This window comes from Dunckerocampus dactyliophorus, chromosome 21 (assembly GCF_027744805.1).
Source record: "Dunckerocampus dactyliophorus isolate RoL2022-P2 chromosome 21, RoL_Ddac_1.1, whole genome shotgun sequence".
Lineage (NCBI taxonomy): Eukaryota > Metazoa > Chordata > Actinopteri > Syngnathiformes > Syngnathidae > Dunckerocampus > Dunckerocampus dactyliophorus.
The window spans coordinates 9590398-9611678 of record NC_072839.1 but is presented as its reverse complement, the minus strand read 5'-3'; the positions used below and the strand labels follow the sequence as shown (position 1 = coordinate 9611678).

At 41.5% G+C, this 21281-nt stretch overlaps 1 protein-coding gene across 1 annotated transcript in view; it reads left to right on the top strand.

The window, feature by feature from the left end:
• The window catches only part of snx16 (sorting nexin 16), a 70559-nt gene extending 49278 nt beyond the window's left edge, over nt 1-21281 (top strand). The window contains exons 8-9 of the mRNA XM_054765346.1: nt 16513-16619; nt 20050-21281. Of these exons, the coding sequence (XP_054621321.1) occupies nt 16513-16619; nt 20050-20138 (196 nt within the window). The 3' untranslated portion in view covers nt 20139-21281. The remainder of the gene's footprint in view (nt 1-16512; nt 16620-20049) is intronic.

Below are 21281 nucleotides of genomic sequence, written 5' to 3'. Positions count from 1 at the left end.
ATCTTTTGAAGTGGTCTTTGAGAGTGAACAAATAGCACTTAAGTGAATCAGGACCATGTGTAACAGCACCATGATGGAAAAGTCTTCATTTTCTGAAAACATAAGTATGCTAGCATTTTCTATTAATCCCAAGGAATAATAATAATAAATGACTTGAAAGTGATGTCTTTTTTGATGATACTGGCTTGAAATAAGGAGAAACATGATGTCATTGCCACAGCATCTGTCCTGTGTTAGTTCTTCTGTTTATTGGCATTTTTCTAGCTAATTTCTCAAGCCCCAGACAAGATGATTACAAGGGGGTTAAGAGAATAATGATAGTCAATAAATATATACTTTATTATTTACTTACTTTCGTGAGGTTCTCAGTAAATGACTACACCTGACATGTATGGGCATGTAAAGGATCCTCCCAATTTACCAACAACATATAGTTCATGGAATTTTGATCTTGAAAATTCCTAATGAATCATTAAGGGCCCAAAATTGTTCCATTATGAGTGGATGTCATCGTAAAGCGGAACTGTGGGTAAGAAAACATGCAAGGACAGCCATTAAAAGCGCTTGTTTAAAAGCAGCTGCTGATAAGGACTGATTAGACACGCGTGTGTAGGAAAGTGGGCGACAAAAGCCAATAAAAACAAGTAGGAGATAACACAGCAGATTTGAAGCAAGCCCACAAAAAATACTTGAAAAAAATCTGTCACGGTTTTGTTTGGATTGTTGTTTTCTGCTTTCAATTTCAGTTGCTTCCTGTGGTCTTTTTTTAAGATGTTTTCTTTTCATAATTGATTTGCTTCGTAGATTTTAAAAAAATAAGAAAACTAAAACAATCAAAAACAGGGTTGCTCCGATTAGGGTTTTATGCTGCTGATTCTAGTACCGATTACCCATGAGTGAAATCGGCCGATACCAATCATATAGATCAGCCATCACCAAATGGCGGACCTCGGTCCGAATCCGGACCCAGCCATGACCCTTTACGGACCCGGGACCAGTTAAAGTCAATGCGGGCGTAATTACTTCACTTATTACGGTGACAATAAACGCGGTGACATCACTCAAAGTGAGCCAATGAAATCGTCTGTTTACTTGCCAAGCGAACCATCCATCCATCCTTCCGTTTTCTATGCCGCTAATCTTCGAATGAGAATCATCCTCATCCTCCTCCTAGGAACTAAAACCACTAAAGTCATCTTCTCCAGCGTCAGAATAATGTCACTCGCTTTTCAGGCTCTCTCTCTCTTTCACTGTCGCTCTTGGTGTCATTTCAATCCCTTTAGCTTGAGTGATCCTCTTCATCACACAGTAGTCCAGCCTTTCGAAACCCGTTGGTGATAGTGGACGGTTGGCGGTCCGAGCAGTCCAAGCAGAAGCTGTTGTGATTCTACACATGATCAAAATTACATAAGATGTGTCAGATCAAAAAAATGATTGCTGCGTAAGACTTCAAAACGTGATATTAGCGTCCACTTCACTACTTCCTGAGGCTGCACTCTAAGCATCATGGGAACTGTAGTTCCTTTAGCCATAGCTTAGCCCCATCACTGTACAAGCCGCAGGGTTCAAAGTGTGAGAAAAAAGTAGCGGCTTATACACTGGAAATTACGGAATTGCGTTTTGAATTTGTCTTTCAAAACACTAAGTCATTTTGATTTTTGTCCTAAACAAGTTAAATGCAAGTCGCTCAACAAATCTTTTTATGTAAACGCCCACAACACACAATTAGCTTGTTGTATTTACCCTGCTATCTTGGTAATGGTAATGATTGGGTACATTTCCAACATGCTTAACAGTTACATGAAGGCAGGGGTGAAAAATGAAGGGATGCAAGGGGATGCCTTGCAGGTGGTCCCACCTGTGCTCACAAATAATTTATTTTGAAAATCTGTGATAGAGTGAAACGCGAAGTGGCGATGGACGACGGTGCACGCTTCTGCTGATGAAATGAATCGATCATTTATTCCCAGTTGTCACCGACTAATACTTTTAAGTGTGACAAACATGCAAAAAAATAAGAACTCAGCAAGGGGGCAAACACTTTTTCACACCCCTGTATATTTGACTGTAACCTGTCCCCAGAAGACTTAAGCCATATGGCCACCAGATGTTTGTTTTTTACGTCTGCAATCACATGTTTGATGATCAGCCGCAATCCTCTTAAGTCACAGCCTGGTAATAGGTGGAGGAGACTTTTCAGAGACTCTGTTCGCTGTCTGCTTTATTATCTCTGAAGTGCACATGCACGATATTACTTTACATATGGTGAAACGCCACTGAAGATGAAGCACGTATGTCAAAGTGTTTAAATGCATTGTATTATTCGGGTATTGTTTTTCATTATCTTTTTATATACATCTTGAACTGGTGCAACATGACGCTAGGGGGTGCCTCCAATCGCAGTCACCCAAATAAGAACATCCAAAAAAAAAAAAAAAAAGACAGGACGACTCGCACCACATAACACGAGAGCAGTCAAAAAGTCGAAACTTTCATCTTACTGGAAACAGAGAAGACCAAATTCACACCAGACCTTAATAGCGGTGCTGGAACTCATAAAAAATTTAGTGTTTTCTTTTACAAATTCAGAACCTGTCTTTATTTTTGGCTGCATGGTAACTACTATTCACATTACTACTTTCGGAGTTTTACAATCTTAAGTGCACTGACGTTATTTACAAGCCTGGGGTGAAGTCACACCAGTGTTGTCATCTCCGAGTGAAAATAATGTTTCCTCTGTGTCAAGAACATGAATACTCTATACAGTACATGGAAGATGCAATATTTTTGATAATAATGAATGCTGACAGTTTATAAAATCCGCCCACACAAGAGTCTTTATTTGAGCTCAGCGCACTTGGTTTAGAGCATAATTAAAACTTTGTTTAATTCACACTTTTCCACTATTCACGCTTGCCCGTAAAAGCGAATTGTTCATCATTCTGTGTGTGTTCTATGAACAAATAAAACACACACACACATAATAAAGATGATTAAATGACTCCTTAGCTGGAATCTGTCTGTAGAGTCTTGCTCCCAACTCCACTACCCACTCTGATCCAGTCACCGATGTGTGGATACTTTGTTTGGGCACTTGAGTCCATGGACTAGTTTGTTAGGCGTAATGTTTGGCCATACGATAACAGAGACGTATTTTTTGCAATATATTTGGTTGAAAAACAAGGTTTCACTGTACATTCGTCCCTCATGCGGTGCAGCCCAGGTTCTAAAATGCACAGGAAGCCAGCTATTTGGGTTAGAACCGGCTGCAGACCACAGGTCGTATTCTGATGAACTCACCTTACAGACTTTGACCAAATGATCCCCAATCAGAACCATGGGAACTAGACAGATGGCCGATGATTTGCAAACAGAGTTGGGTCATGCCGTACTTTGTGGCATCCGGCTTTCATGTGTTTACAAACGGGTCCACATGTCAGATTTTAATAAATCAGTTATCGGAGACCAGCCCTTGCTATCATTTGTATGATGTAGGGGTGTAACGATTCATTTTTATACATATTCAATTCATGGCATTATTCGTGGTTGCCGATACGATTCAAAGACGATATCGGTTTATTTAGAATGATCCGATCCGAAACGATTCAGTAACTTTTAGGCAAAAATTGAACCAGTGTAACTGTGAAATAAGTACCTGGATACTGGACAGTGCAGGTCAAATTTCGTAGAAAGTTTTGTGAAATCCCATGGCGCCTTAGTCGGTGGTTGGAGAGATTAGTCGTGTTGCCGTGGTATTTAACTTGACCTTTACATATCCTACAAACAGCGAGCGACTTATTTAGAACATCTCCCTCTTGGCAAAAGCCCAAGTGTTTCCACACACTGGACGGCAATGGTGGCTTAATTACTTCTCGTCCACCCGCCATGCTACGTTTTGTTGTCTGCTGGCGCGTGGCGATGACGTATTGAGTACCGTTTAACGTCTTTATCATTAAAAGTACTAAAAAAAAACCCACACACATCCATAGAAAGCATATGGCTTAAATCCGATGCTTAATTTCCAAGTACTGATTGATTACCTTTTAAACGATGTTAGATCGACATGTTGTCCAAAATGGCAACTTGCCGAACACAGATCAATGTAGTTGAATCATATGAATATAAATTGATACATCGATATAGTAGATGAATCGTTACGCCCCTCGTATGATGTCATACGGTTACTGAGGCAGTTTATACTCTCCACCACATGATGGCACTGTTGGCCCAAAGATGGCACGCTGCAACGCAATATGTGCAGTTCATACTTTCCACCACACGATGGCACTGTTTTCACGCTGATGTTATAGTCTACCAAACAAGTGTCATATAATAGATCAGGGGTAGGGAACCTACGGCTCGGGAGCCAGATGTGGCTCTTTTGATGACTGCATCTGGCTCTCAGACATTTCTAAACACCATAAAATGTGTTTATTTGAATTTGTTTTCCTGACATTTTAAAGTAAAACATTACAGAAATCACAGTGTAAAAATAACATTAAAAATATGCTTTCTAATGCATTTTAATCCATCCGTTTGATGTTCTAGCACAAATACCAGCTGTCCTTCCCATGTTTTCCGTGTCAGACACCAAAACTTGATTATTATTGGGGTCGTCCCTCCTTTAATCAAATAGTCAGCTAGCTAATTGTGCAGAGACAACCCTTTTGACGAAAGAGGAAAAGAAAGAAACATACGAAGTAGGGCGCAAAACCATGCCGCACCAGAAGTCGCATTAATGGTATAAAGTAATTTATTTATTATTGGTTAGCTTCAATATAACAACATTATTAAAAGGAATACATTCAGAGACTTATTATATTCTAAAATTGTTGGTCTTTCTTAAATATACACATTTGGTTGTATTCGGTGTTAAAAAATATGATATGGCTCTCACGGAAATACATTTTAAAATATGTGGCTTTCATGGCTCTCTTTGCCAAAAAGGTTCCCGACCCCTGTAATAGATGGTAAAAAAAAAAAAGTATTCATAAGAAATAAATGTGAAAGGGTGTAAATGCATGTTTATGATATATTTCATTACATTAGTGTTTAATTTGATCTCGACAAACTTTTCACAATAATATTGTTCATATGTGATGACGATGATATCCCGGTATGACGAAATATACGTTGGAAAGGAAACATTTAGTGCTCGGGCCCCAAAAGTTGCTGGCAGCTTTACACAATCTTCGGGAAACCGCAGCACAGATGCCGGAGAGCGGAGCGTAGCGACGCCTGTTTGTGTCCATCGTGAGTCCTCTCACCCTAGACACCCGAGGAGCAGCGTAGTTATTTCCTTTAGAACATCTCTCATCTCATCCGCTCAGTCATAATAAACACAATCCATGTGACAAACAGTAGTGGCATCTTCCGTCTAAATGACTAATGCCTATTTTACACAGTTTTATTTTGGACCCGATGCAAAAAGTCCCCACTGACAAATTACAGTTTTCCCCAATTGTATGTAAAACGTGAATTGAGTGTAAAAACACGATGATGAATGGAAACAATTCTCCATTCATGATAATGACTTTGGCTTTTTTTACACTTACAGTACTACAGACGGTCAGGGGCACACTTGCCAGCTGGCAAACACAAGCAATTGCCTGGGGTCAACCCAAACGTCTCAGAAAAAGTGATTATTAATTTTTTTCCTTCAATTCAAAGTACTTACTTCTGTTTTAGTCTTGATTCACGTGCTTGAAACAACATCAAAATTTGAATCTTTCATAAGCCTTTCAACTGCCACCCCTCCCTTCTCATGCAATGGACTATTCAATGTCACTGCGCATGTGCACATTGATTCGAACTTGACTTGAACAAAGCTTTCAAAACATCACCATAGCCTCAGCTCTGACAGCTTGGTGGAAAACACTTGGCATCAAAGGCTCCACGGTTGCGCCATCCACCCACTCACCAATTTGGACCAACCCGGACATCACAATAAATAGGAAACCATTCCACTTCATATCGAGGAAATACAAACGGCATCCCACATCTCCACCATATTGTACAAGACTCTAAAATCATCCCTTTTCAAGAAATAACCCAGAAGTTCCACATTTGTAACAGTCAATATCTCCAGTATTTCAAGATTCAAGAGTTTTATTGTCATGTGCATGGTAAAACAGCAGTTATACCATGCAATGAAAATCTTATTCTGTTCATACTCCCAAGAAAAGAAAGGAAACACAAGAAAGAATAAGAACATAAGAAACATAAACACATAAACATATATACCAATAAATTAAGCAACAACAACAGAAGAGACATTAATACAAGCAAATAATACAAATAAATAAATAAATAAATAAATAAATAAAGTGCTATGAGTGTGTGCGTGTGTTGCGTGCGGCGTGTGCGAGTGCTTCGTTGATAAGCCTGATGGCCTGTGGGTAAAAGCTGTTTGCCAGCCTTGTGGTCCTGGACTTCAAACTCCTGTAGCGTCTGCCTGATGGTAGGAGTGTGAATAATGAGTGTTGTGGATGTGTGCTGTCCTTGATGAGGTTGTGTGTTCTTCGTAGGACTCTAGATTTATAAATGTCTTGCAGTGAGGGGAGGGCTGCCCCAACAATGTTCTGTGAGGTCTTGATCACCCGCTGGAGTGCCTTCCTATCACGTGTTGTACAGTTACCGTACCAAACAGTGATGGAGGCGGTAAGGACACTTTCCATAGTGCATCTGTAGAAGCAACTCAGGATTTTGGTGGACATGCCAAATTTCCTCAGTCTTCTCAGGAAGTACAGTCTCCTTTGGGACTTCTTCATAATTTGTTGGGTGTTGTGAGACCAGGTGAGGTCCTCGCTGATGTGTGTGCCAAGGACCTTGAAGGTTTTCACCCTCTCCACCTCAGTCTCATCAATAAACAGGGGTTTATGCGGCTCCTTTTCCCTTGTTCTTGGGTCGATGATCATCTCTTTAGTCTTATCTGTATTGAGAAGGAGATTGTTATCACGATACCAAGCTATGAGGTCCGCCACCTCTCTTCTGTATGATGTTTCAGCACCACCAGTGATCAGTCCGATGACTGTAGTGTCATCCGCAAATTTAATGATGCTGGTGTTGTTCTGGGAGGCCACGCAATCGTAGGTGAAGAGCGTGTAGAGGAGTGGACTCAGCACACACCCCTGTGGGGTCCCAGTGCTCACAATTCTTGAGCTGGATGTGCGGTTGTGGACTCTGACTGACTGGGGCCTGCCTGTGAGAAAGTTAAACACCCAGTTACAGAGGGAGGGAGACAGGCCAAGTGTGAGGAGCTTATTTGTGAGTTTGTGGGGGCAGACTGTATTAAAAGCAGAGCTATAGTCTATAAATAGCATTCTGACGTATGTGTCCTGGCCCTGTAGGTGAGAAAGGGCTGTGTGGATGGCAGTGTTGACTGCATCATCCGTGGACCGGTTCTGGCGATATGCAAACTGTAGAGGGTCCACGGTTGCCGCCGGGATGCTCTTTTTGATGTGGGTCAAGACTAATCTTTCAAAGCACTTCATAACAATAGGAGTGAGTGCTATAGGGCGATAGTCATTCAAGCAGGTCACGTTGCTCTTCTTGGGTACGGGCACTATGGTGGTGGACTTAAAGCAGGTCGGTACAGATGCTTGTGCAAGCGACAGGTTAAATATGTCAGCAAGCACATCAGCTAGCTCTGATGAGCAAACCCGAAGTGCACGTCCTGAGATGTTGTCTGGCCCTGCTGCTTTTCGTGGGTTTGTTTTGTTTAGAACCCTGCGCACATCAGCTGATGTCACCATGAGAGGTGAGTCCTGTGTGCTCCCCAGGTTCAGCCACCCTCTCTGCTCATCAGGAGTTTGGGTGTCAAAGCGGGCATAGAACTCGTTCAGCTCATCTGGAAGTGTGGAATGGCTGGACGTGGCTACGCTACTCTGCTGTCGATAGTCTGTGATGTGCTGGAGCCCCGCCCACATGCGCCGAGGGTCTGAGGTGGAATAGTAGCCCTCCAGCTTCTGTCTGTACTGTCTTTTGGCCTCTCGTATGGACCTCCTCAGGTCATATCTGGCCTTTTTGTAGTCAACAGCTTAAATCAACCATCCTACCCCAAATTAACAACATACCTAATTCACAAAACCAAACAATCATCATAGAGGAATCGCCAACATACATAAGTTACTTTCAAGGTTATATACATTTCTAAACACTACCGACACTGCAATATCCCTCCCAACCGGGAGTGGGTACGGATTTTAGGCCGCAAATATGTAAAAACAATTTAATTCACTGCAAAAACCCAAATTTACAACTCATCCAATTATAATACACTTCACGGGTGAAAGATGATATAAAATGGGTTTCACAACATCAGATCGATGCACGTATTGCTCACTGCACACCACAGACAATTGCATGCATGCTTCCTGCCACTGTACAGATCGCCTGTCACGTATATTAGGCTGCCCCATCCCTCCATGTCCTCAAGTCTGTATTTTAGAAGATATGTCATGAGTACAATTACACAATCCCACTATAGCTACACTGTTTACAGCCCGAGCTGTCGCCAAGAAAACCGTCCTCCTAAACTGGAAAACAAGAAACCGACTGACCATAACACACTGGAAGAATTTGTTAACAGATCAACTTTCAATGGAAAAAACGTCAGCTTCAATCCATCCCAGCGCACCACGTTTCAAACAAAATGTGGTCTACATTTATTCGAAAATGTACATCTACAAACGCCTGATCTCAATTCCGCAGAATTTGCAGATTTTTCTGTTATTTTTCTTCTTTTCTTTTTAATTCACTTTGTTTAGTAATTTTTTTTTTCCATCCTCTTCAATATTACTATTACCAGTGTTGTAATATTTACACATATATATATATATATATATATATATATATATATATATATATATATATATATATATACAAAAAAATAGCTTACATTAATAAAGCTATTACAATTGCATCTGCAACTATGTCTTCTTTAACCACAAGCACGGATATGATTGTTTGTTGAGGATTTTGTACCAATGAAAATTTAGAAAAGTTAGCCAAGCTACATCCGTTTCTGTCATACTGGGCAAAATCGGCCAATGATGCATTGCATCAATAAATGTAAGGATTATTTGCATTTTATTAATTGACATAAAAGACGCACAATCTATGGTGATAAAATAAGTGTAAAAAGTAGAAAACTGAATTTTAAAACAAATTGAAACGGAAAAAATCTAATGGAATTTGAGGAAAAAATGAAACAGATTTCATAGGATCCTAGTCTACAACCCAACCAACACAAAGTTGCACATATTGTGGTCTACATGCAAAACAACATCATTTGCAATTAATTACTTTACAATTAAAGTCGGAATTAAAGTCGGAAAAGGGTGGATTGCTCCCTCCGGGTTGGGAATGAAGTCCTGCCCCAGGTGGAGGAGTTCAAGTATCTCGGGGTCTTGTTCACGAGTGAGGGAAGGTCGGAGCGTGAGGTTGATAGGCGGATCGGTGCAGCGTCTGCAGTAATGCGGTCGCTGTACCGGAACGTCATGGTGAAGAGAGAGCTGAGCCGGAAGGCAAAGCTCTCGATTTACCGTTCGATCTATGCTCCCACCCTCACCTATGGTCATGAGCTTTGGGTCATGACCGAAAGAACGAGATCGCGGATACAAGCGGCCGAAATGAGTTTTCTTCGTAGGGTAGCGGGACTCACCCTAAGAGATAGGGTGAGGAGCTCGGTCATCCAGGAGGAGCTCAGAGTAGAGCCGCTGCTCCTTCACATCGAGAGGAGCCACATGAGGTGGCTCGGGCATCTAGTCCGGATGCCTCCCGGACGCCTCCCTGGTGAGGTGTTTCGGGCATGCCCAGCCGGGAGAAGGCCCCGGGGCAGACCTAGGACACGCTGGAGGGATTATGTCTCACAGCTGGCCTGGGAACGCCTTGGTGTCCTCCCGGTGGAAAAAAAAAATATTTATATGCTGCATCCTCTCTTCTGTTTTAGTCTGGCCAGAGCACCTCCGAGCATGCCAAATCCAGCCATGAAATGCTATATCTCCACATGTGTCTTCCAGAGCTTGGAAAAGGGTATGCGTATTTGTGGATGTTGGTCATACACTTTCCATCTCCTTGCAGAAAAAAAAAATCCTCTATAGGATTGAGAAATGGAGACTATGAAGGAACATAAACAACTGAAAATCGTGGGTGGTCAGCGAACTAGTTACGAAACCAGAGCTGCCCGGTGGAAACGTACCCCCAAATGACGGAATACTCCGGTGGAATGAGTGTGTTGTTTAGGGTGTCCAGGAATGTGATCAGATGGGCAGTGTTACATAAGCCAAGGGGAGCATGGTGATGGACGGCGCAGGCCAGGGACTCCAACAATAGCGTGCTATTACTGAAAAATAACAGTATGCAGGATATGGATATGGCCACTTGATATTTGTAAAGCAACACATGGAATATACTAAAAGGTTATATGCAGTGTTCCCTCGCTACATCGCGGTTCACCTTTCGCGGATTCCCTCTTTCGCTAATTTTTGCATTTCTTTTGAACAGCGTATGAACGCGCATTGTGTTCTGCGTCCTTGTGATGTATTAGAGTGAGCTATCGGTGCTCTGTTGCATGTATTGTTATTGTATTTACTACTGCTACCACTAGAGGGTGTTGAATACTCATGTGAGAGTTGAAGAGTGACCAGACTGTCCAGTTTGTCTCGGTAAATACAGAGCCATAACAGTCCTGATTGGCTAAGGGAGAACCCGCCCATTGTGTTCTTCGTTCTGATTGGCTGTAGAGCACTGTCAATCAATCCCCTTCATGCAGGACTTCCTGTTCCCATTTCATACATGCTGAATGAAGGCAGCGGCTGTAGTGCCCCTGGGTTACTGTAAATGAATCTTTGGTTCATGGAGGACGAGGAGCAGGAATATGTTTGAACAAGGATACAAAAACAAGCCACGATCAGAGGAGCGAATGTGAGTCACTTACAGTCAATTCTTGTGTCCAGTCTAGTAAGTCGATCATTAAAATTCAAACGAAATTTCAACTTTGAGTGTTGAAACAAGAGAGAAATGTGATAAAATGTTACTGCCTGTCTGAGAAGAAAGTGTATGAAGTGTATGGTGAGGGGTGTTACAGCCTTAAAACATATACTGTATCATAAGTGTACAAATTATAGTTGGCTACTTTGCGGATTTCACTTATTTTGGGCTATTTTGGGAACCTATCCCTCGCGATAAACGAGGGAACACTGTATAGTTCAAGGAAAAACTGCATCTCAGCTTTGTGATATCGGTGTAAAAGCATACTATTAGTATGAACTTTGCTCTTTTTCCCCATTTTTGCTCTTGTGTATTCAATTTCCAAATATTTTCACATTCTTCTTAAATAGTCTTCGTAAAAATGTTTTATAATGTTATGACTTTCTTCCCATAATATTTTGACTTTATTCCCATTTTACCATCCATCCATCCATTTTCTATACTGCTTCTCCTCATTAGGGTTGCGGGGCCATGCTGGAGCCTATCCCAGCTGACTTCGGGCGACAGGCGGGGTACACCCTGGACTGGTCGCCGGCCAATCGCAGGGCTATTCCCATTTTACTTTTTACTAATTTAACAAAAATGAGTATGACTGTATTTTGTTTTGTGACTTTTAAAAACGTGTAATATTTAAACTCTGTGCCACTAAAATGACATTATTTTTCCTCACAATCTCACAAGTTTATTCTCATAAAATTGCAACTTTTTTTCTTGTCAGAATACGACTTTCTCTCTTAATATTTTGACTTTATTCTTGGAGAATAACAGCTTTCTGCTGTTTTTTTTAATTACTTAATTTCCATCTATTCCAACTTCTTGTCAGTTTTCTGCGGCCGGGTTTTGGGGACTGGGCTCATTGCATAGCGGTGAGGTGTACGGGTGTGTTCAGTGGACAAAATGCGTACCTGTTGGTTGCTCTCCTGGAGGTGAGGGCACTGATATTATCATCCTTTTTAAAAAATTTTTATTTCTGTCTCACCAAAGTCCCAAAAATCGACAAGTAGCTCACGATCAACGGATTGGTGACCTTTGATGTAAACCATTCAGTCTAACTCGAGAAGTGCTTGTTCATGCAGTGCTTCTTCCGCAGGGGGCAAAAGCGGCATATACGAGTGAAGCAGTGCGGAGTTTGCATGTTCTCCCCGTGCGAGTGTGGGGGGTTTTCTCCGGGTACTCCGGTTTCCTCCCACATCCCAAAAACATGCATGTTAGCTTAATTGGCGACTCTAAATTGTCCATAGGTATGAATGTGAGTGTGAATGGTTGTTTGTCTATATGTGCCCTGCGATTGGCTGGCGACCAGTCCAGGGTGTACCCCGCCTCTCGCCCGAAGTCAGCGACCCTAATTAGGATAAGCGCCATAGAAAATGAATGGATGGATGGAATAGCAAGAAGCCCTTTGATGAGGCTAACATACGGGTTTCACAGCCCCAAACGTGACAGTGAGGTCAAAAATACATTGTACAAAAGGCACTGCTTGAATGAATCATCCATGTTGAAGACCTCATGGGTGATATTGGAGATGCCCAGTATTTTTCTCGGAAGAGATGAAAGCACAGATGTTTTTTACACTAGGCCCGTTTGAGATGGCTCATGTGTGTCTTTTCACCAAGAGTTTTTTTTGTTAACTGTGTTTACTGTCATGTTTACGGTTTAAAAATGGAAGTTATTCAAAGAATTTCAGTTATTGAAAGTTTTACGTTAACTGTTGGGTGTAATTTTGCTGTTACTTATGCATAATGCAATAGTAAACATGTATATATATTTATACAAGCAGCCTCTGTTGTACTGTCGTCTTGTTTTCATAGAGATGGTTGCTTATTTCTTTCGCAGTTAATCAAATATGGCGATATCAACTCTAAAAAAAAAAAAATACTACTTGTAGACACAGAAAATGTGATTTTTTTTTTTTAACAGCAAGTAGACTATTTACCGAAAATACAATAGGGAGGACTTTGTAATGAAGTAAAAGGTATTTCGAAGGAACATCACCTGCGGAGGCACTTTCAGATGACACAGCACAGCTTTGATATACTGGAGCTTCAAAATGCAAAAAAAGAAATGGGAGTGAGACAAAAATGATATCGAGTATGCAATTTATTGCAAACAACCATTTAAGTAAAATAGGCTGTTTATCAGCTGATCAAAAGTTTGAGACCATAGCTAAAACCCCTAAAATAGGAATAACATTTACAGAAAAGGACTCAGTAATAAGGAGCTCTGCTATTCTTGTTAATCACCTCAAAAATTTGGTTTGAAAAAATGTGTTTCCAGGAGGCTAGTGAGAATTTTGCTCCAGGAGGGCTTCACGGAGGGCATCCACTGTCTGGAACTTTGTAAACTTCCCTTGCCATCCATCCCCAAATGTTCTCAATGGGATTTAGCTCGGGGGAACACGCAGGATGGTCTAAAAGAGTGACGTTATTCCTCTGGAAGAAGTCCTTTGTCAGACATTGTGAATTGTAGCGTTGTCCCGTTGACACATAGACGAGGAGCCCTGCAACATCTCCACATAGCCAGCTGCAGTTTGACGCCCCTGCACAACCCAACCTGAAGCTTCATTGTCCCATTGAAGGGAAAAAGCACCCTAGATCATGATGGCGCCCCGTCCAATGTGCCGTGTGGAAAACATCTCACGTTGGACCTCCTTGCCATGCCAGTAACGTTGGAAGCCATCAGGACCATCAAGGTTACATTTTTTCCTCATCAGAGAAGAAAAATTTCTTGCACATTTCAATGTTTGGTGCTCTCATGCAAATTCCCAACAGCCGATTTTGTGGCGTTGAAGGAGACGAAGCCTTTGAAGATGATGATCAGGAGTGTAGATTTCCACAGACATCTTCGTTTTTAATTATTTGCTTTGTTTAACGATACCATCTGGCGCTCATATTGTCTGCCGAGAACAATTTTGGACAAATATAATTAAGGACGTCTGCCACGGGCCGCACGGTGGTCTAGCGGTTAGCATGTTGGCCACACAATCACAGTCTGGAGATCGGGAAGACTTGGGTTCGAGTCTCCCTTTGGCATTTCTGTGTGGAGTTTGCATGTTTTCTCCGGGTACTCCGGTTTCCTCCCACATCCAAAAAACATGCATGTTAGGTTAATTGGCGACTCTAAATTGTCCATAAATGTGAGTGTGGATGCGATTGACTGGCGACCAGTGCAGGGTGTACCTCGCCTCTCAGCTGGGTTAGGCTCCAGCATACCCGTGACCCTAGTGAGGATAAGCGGCATAGAAGATGGACTGATCACTATAATCTCTTCCCCGGTCTGCGGAGATTTGTGGGAACACTCGGTTCAAAAAGGTGGGGGACCGCTGTGTTAATAGGACTGTGCTCACACAAAAAATACGGTGATTCAGTGAGGATCAAAACAGTCTGCCATTTATCAGCATTTGTGGTTAAGGCAAACCTTTTAAAGCAGGAAACCACCACCCTGTGTTTTGTGATATTTACGAGTAGTGGAGCAGAAAACGTATGTCTTTTTCGCTGCAGCATGTCTCAGGACCTTTAATTGCATCCTCTCTGTCCACAAAAATGTAAAAACATTGGCTGTTAAAATGGCTTAATAAACTTGTCTAGACCATGTCACTTTCATTTTGGTCATGTTTTCGCTACACAATTCCCATGTTAAAACAACGCAATTTTACGAGGCATCTGAATGGAGTTGTCATGACACACACTTGTTTTTGTGCTCAAATACAGGTTCTGAAAGGTTAAAGACATGTTTGTTATTCTGCTGAACCTGTTTTATGTGTTTCGTTATTTTCCTCAAAGTCCCTAAAGCTAAAGAAGCACTGCATTAACACAGCACATCTGCTTGCGTATTTTACAGTCAAGCCAAGCCATTAGAGTTAGCCTGCTTCATGCCATGCATGATTTTGACAATAACCCCGGTCACGACGGAGAAGAAAGAACCTTGATGGGTAGTAAAGACGTTCGGAAACATTATTTTGAAAGATCGAGAAAACGAGCTTCGGGTTCAGTTACGAAGACCATGACCCCTGAGTTGTACCCTGAATCTGAAGACCGTTTGAACAATGCCACGCTTGCATCATTGACTACGTTTACATTCGCACAATACAGTCGCCGCGCGTTAATCGTGGTTATTTGGTTCCAGACCCGACCCTGATAAGTGAATTTTATTCGTAAATGGAATATTTTCGTAGTTGGAGCATAGAAAACCTGTTTATGACTTTCCAAATGTGTTTTTTACCTTTATTAGAGCCCAGTAGCCATGAAATAACACCCCTATAGTCACTTTTACACTCCTATTATTCTTTGTTTACACCATGTTGCACAACTCTCATGTGCAGGTCATGGGATCACTGCACGGACATAAAAGACGGCCACCACTTTAAGCATAGCATGCTACCCAGCTAACCAGTTAGCCTCCATTTTATTTATTCTAAACTTAAGAAAGAGTTTCGAGCGGAAGAAAGTAAGAAGCCAAAAATGTACCACTTCCACACATTGTGGGAGAACTTGGACTATCACATTGGACGTGCCATGGCAGACTACATACAGTGTTAAGGTAATGTAATGTAAGGTAAGGTCATGTCTTATCAATGTAGGCCATAAATTACTTTTTGAAAAAACACAATAGAGTGAAGGAGCGATATTCGAACCGTAAAAAACAAAAAACACGATAAATGCCTTTCAAAGCCGATGACAAAAATCGATTGCCATGCGGCGGCGACATGACAGTTCATGTCACGACAACACAAACATGACGTGAATGCGCGTGTGTGCTGTGTCACGTAGGGTTCCAAGCACCCATATTGCGCCGACAAGGCACGCACTTTGTCCCGTATTGCCGCAAGAATCAACACTAGTCTGTAAAACCTCCTGTGGTTTCAGTTTGTCACCAATCCCTGCCAGTGTGTTTGATCACTCCCTTGTCAAACCTATTGGGGTTCGACGTCTCTTTCATCTTTCTTTACACGCTTTGCTTAGCCGTCAACAGCCGTAGCTAACTAGTGAGCTAGCTGGAATCATCCACCTAGCTTCTCGTCTTTGGACTCCAAATGTAACTTTTTACCACAGGGGCCTTTTTGCTTTTAAAACAAACAGACAATGTGGTTAGTTTGGAGCTAATTTTTGTTCCACGGGGAAGTGGATATCACATTCACGGGGTACGTAGTAACTTTTTCAAGTGTCTATTGTTCTTTATTGTTGAACATTACCTATTTGCCAGGGGCCTTTGGAATTGTATAATGGTGACCCTGGCTAATAGCACTCATCACAAATAATTAATCCATGTGATTGGTATCGGTATATCTCACTCACGGATGTTCGGTATTGGAATCCGCAGCATGAAACCCAGATTGGAGATGTGAAAATGTTTAGTTTCTTTATTATTGTGTTTGACAGTAGCAGTATTCATGCTGACGCTGCCTGTTCAAGTAAATAAACATTGGTGTGATTTACTGGATATCCTTTGTACATGTATTGATTATGTAGCAGAGGTTTAAGCACTTTTCTGAAGCTCACAGAGCAACTTTCATTTTGATTGCAGTGGAAATTTGGATTATACTGTAGACGTTATGGTGCATGCCGTGTGGACCACAGAATGCGGGGGCAGACTGGAACAATTTACAGTCTTCAATCACAAGGGTGACCAAGGTGAGTAAAAAGGACAACTCAGGGTGCTGGAGACAGCAGCTTGCTGTACGCCAGGGAAAAGGTAACGGTACAAAAATCTACTGGCAAAAGAGGAGGGACAACTGCGCTATGCCAGAACGTGGCGACGCCGGCTCAGATGGTGTAAGCGATGCCAGCGAGCGACGAGAGAGATAGCAGGAGTGTAGATGAAACGCTTAGCCTGAATGATTTGACAAGGAACCAGCATCCCGCAGCTGCCCCTACTCAGCCTAAGTTGAAAACCGCTCTGATTAGGAACAGGTGTGCCCAGTTATCCCACCACCAACCGAGCGCCCAACTGTAGGAAAAGAGTACGAGCACAAGACACAGCAGCCGATGATCATAACATGAGACATTCTAAAGTGCTGAGTTACTGTTACGCCTGTACACAGTGACATTTTAAAGTAACCCCTGTATGTTACTGTAAATTAAAATAATTACTCAAACACACTGCATTATATTTTTACTGGAGGCTGTGAAATTGGTCAACAGTATGGAAGCCGCAAGATTACATCATCTCTGCTGCCCGTTCTTTATTGTAAACAGAAGAAACATAGAAATAATAATGGATTAGATTTTATATAGCGCTCTTCAAAGCACCCACAATGAAGTGAACCCATTATTCATTCACACACTGGTGGTGGTATTCTACATCTGTAGCAACAGCTGCCCTGGGGTAGACTGACGGCGAATAAGCGCCTACGGCCTCTCTGACCACCAACAAACATTGTCTTGCCCAGGGACACGACGACAGTGACTGGGTGGAGGGAGCGAGGATGGAACCGCCAGCCTTCCAGTTTCTGGACGACCAGTTTCTCTTCCTCCTGAGCCACTGTCGCCGAAATATACTGTATTTCAACAAAACAGCAATAAGCTGCAAAGTCATTTCAGCATAAATACTGTAAAATAACAGAAAACTGCTGCCAGTACTTTAATAAATAACACCTTCATTAAGTAATGAGTCCAGATAAAACCGACATAAAGAAACAATAAGTAAATAAAGTAGCAAATCTAACAAGCTTAATGAATGGTTAGGTTAGGTTAGCTAGTACATTGCTTTAATACATTAATACACTAAAAAACGAATTAAAACTAATATAAAAATGAACAAAACCAATAAATATATTGCCACTGCAAGCAATAAAGTGAAGTGCATGGAGATGTTAGTTTGTTGTGGAACCCCATCTGCATCCCTTTCCCCTCCCAGAAGTAGCGGGATTGTGGAGCCTGATTGCCGGAGTTTTTTGGTGATTTTTGGTCAAGGACAAATTTAGGTTTATTCAGTATTGAGGTATTTCTCCACACTTCATGTTGTATATTTTTAATGTGAGATTTCCAGCTTATATTTTCATCTGTTATGACCCCCAGAAATGATTTTTGTTACACAGATTCAGGCAGATCAGGGCGATAAACTGTCCAAAACGGACGAAACCTGACACATTCACGCAACACAGACAACCGACCAACGAACTCGCAGCCTTGCTTGCGCAGGCGCAGTAGATAGCTAAACATGGAGTGAATGTTCCCAATCAAAAAGACATAAACAAATAAAACACCATGAACAGATAAATACAGTATATCATGCCTTAACCATTTAGTGTGTTACTCTTCTGGCCTCTGGCCTCTACCGGCCTCTCCAATATCCGATTCTTAACCCGTCGGTCACTTACAGTGTACACGTGAAGGACATAAAATATGGCAATAAAACAAAAATACGAGAACAACTTACTTTTAGCCATGTGGTTTATTGGGAGTAGGAAGTCGGAGAGGCAGGAGAAGCTGCAGAAAGTGGTACGAAATCACTTGCAGGCCTTTCTACCCTCTTAAAATCTTGTCCCAGGCTAGTCTGGAAGCTCCTCTTCTCCTCCAGAGCACAAGCCACATTTCCATCTCAATAATAAGACCACTACACTGCTTTGTTATTACTATCACTTTCATTAGGAGCAGATCCTTTTGCGTGGTCAAGAATATGATCGTTATCCCAAACGTTAGACCTCAAATTTGAACGGCTGAGACCAAAAGTACGGCTTCTGAGCTTCTGATGATGCCCGCTTTCGCTTTTATGGTGATGACATTTCTTTTTCTCAGCGCACTTCCACCAGAATAGCCTGCCTTCACGCTCGGCGGACACAATGAGGTACAAAGAATTTATTAATAAGCGATGTCACCCACTAGCTGAAGACGTGGCAGCTGCGAATGAGACACATGCGGTATCCATCCTTGCGGGAATGGGAATGGGAATGGTTTAATTTTATGTGTGTTTTTATGTGTTTTATGTTTAGTTTTTCCCTGAGATCATATTTCTCGTCTCTTGTAGACAAGTATTGGATGACTTTTTTGGGTAACAGGTTATTGGTTGCTTTAAGCATGTTTGTGGTTTTAGAAATGAAGGGTTTGTATGTTCTCTATAGGCGGCATTATGGATTATCCTAACTGATCTTTTTAGCGAGTGAAGATTGCGTTTATAGTTATTACCCCCTATCGCCACACAATAAGTTAGATATGGTAATACCAGAGAGCAGTAAAGCGTGTGGAGTGATTTTTGATCAAGAACAAGTTTTGCTTAATTCACTATTGAAGTATTTCTCGCCACTTTATGTTGTATATTTTGGATTTGAGATTTCCAGCTCATTTTTTCATCTATTATGATCCCCAGAAATGTATTTTCGTTCACCCTTTCAATGTCCACACCGTCAATTTGTATTTGCGCGTGCATGTCCTTTCTGCTATTACCAAATAGCATTCTTTTAGTTTTACTTCAAGGTTCAAGGTTAATCTTTAATTTTTATCAAACCATCTTTTTAATATGCCCGTTTCATCTGTGACTTTTTAAATGAACTCTTGTGTGCTTTCCTCAGAACGAAAAGCTGTAGTATCATCTGCAAATAATACTAACTTTAGGTTTTTTGTCACTTTACAGATGTCATTAATATATAAAGTATAAAGTTGAACAGTTTTGGTCCCAGTATTGACCCCTGGGGTACTCCACACGTAATATTTAAACTTGCAGATGTATATGTGCATCTTGCTTGCTGCTGTAACAAGTGAATTTCCCTGCTGTGGGATAAATAAAGTACAATACAATACAAATACAAATACAATATTCTCCTAGCTTCACATACTGCTTTTTGTTAGCTAGGTAGCTTTTGACCCAATTCAAAACTAACCCTCTGATTCCGTACCTCTATTTATCCGCTATGCATGCTGAAACGTGTTCTCAAGCGAGTTCAGAGTGTACGGACCAAAATTAAGTAATTGGTTAATTAAAACATCAAAACTCGGAACAAGGTGATCCGAGGACAACCTGTACCTGTTTTACGGGGCGTGTCTCTACGCAGCTCTACGGCAGGGGGTGGTGGGCTAGAGCCAACCCTCGACCCCTGACCAATCTCAACAGAGTCGGTGTGTCCAGCGTGTCCTAGGTCTGCCCCTGGCCTCCTCCCAGCTGGGCATGCCTGGAACACCTCCACCAGGGAGGCATCCAGAAGAGATCTGGAGTAGATGCTCGAGCCACCTCAACTGTTGTGTTGTTCTCAAGGCATTCCATCGATCGCAACTGGACTGTTGCGGATGGATGGATGAGAATATTCACAGGCAAGGAACGTAAATGGTGTGTGTGCTTTACTTTAAACAGAAGACCTACATTTATTACGCATGAATAAAATCATCCTACTTATCGGCTCGTAACGGCTACAAAAAAATCATCCAAAATGTAGAAGTATTTTGAAAGGGTTAAAGACGACTCCGAGAAAGAAAGCTGTGTCAGCAGCTTCTTACATATCACATGACAACAACCAAAGGCACATCATTTAAAACGGGTAAGGCTGTTACACCAACGTCATTTTATATCCCGACAGTGGATTTTTAATCCAGTAAATTAGGCTGCTAACTGAGAGTTTTGGCAAGTTGTTGTTTTTCACTCCATGTTGTTTCTTTGTTCCTTCGGTTTTGGTTTTGTTGAACGTGGTTTGTTTCTAGAGATCCCCATTAGCTGTCCTCTAAAACAAAAAAGAACAACGTTCGACGATCAGTCGACTGTGGGCAAAATCTAACAAATCAGATTCGACTGTGAAAATCCCGAGGCAAAGTCCACCCAAATTCATACCGTATGTTTAACATGTTGACACGTTGTGTCATTAAAAGTTTGATGACTTCCTGTGTCTAAGTGGCCCCATTTGTTTCCTCCTCAACCCAGAATTGTGAACCTCAACTGCTTGTGTTGACATGAGTCATCCGTTCCAAGTGACAGAAATAAATGTGATGAATGTCTATGTGATTCCCACTGATTCACCCTCAAAACGCCAAACTTCCATAGGTAATCATCGAAATAGGGTCCAATTAAATAGGGTCATGATAAAATTTTTACCAACTTTACACCCCGTGGTTGTTTTTTTTTTTATTGTCACGTGGCTCATTGTAAAAATATCACTATATCATGATGTTATTATATCATTATATATTATTAGCAACAAAAAAGCCCAGCAATAACAGCAAAAATGGAAAAATGTGTTAATTTTACAAGAATATAGTCAAAATATTAAGAGAAAAAACGTAATTAATTTTTACCAGCCTTATCCTAGTAATTTTATCAGAATAATGTTGCAATATTATGAGGAAAAATTGTGTCGTTTTAGTAGCATGACG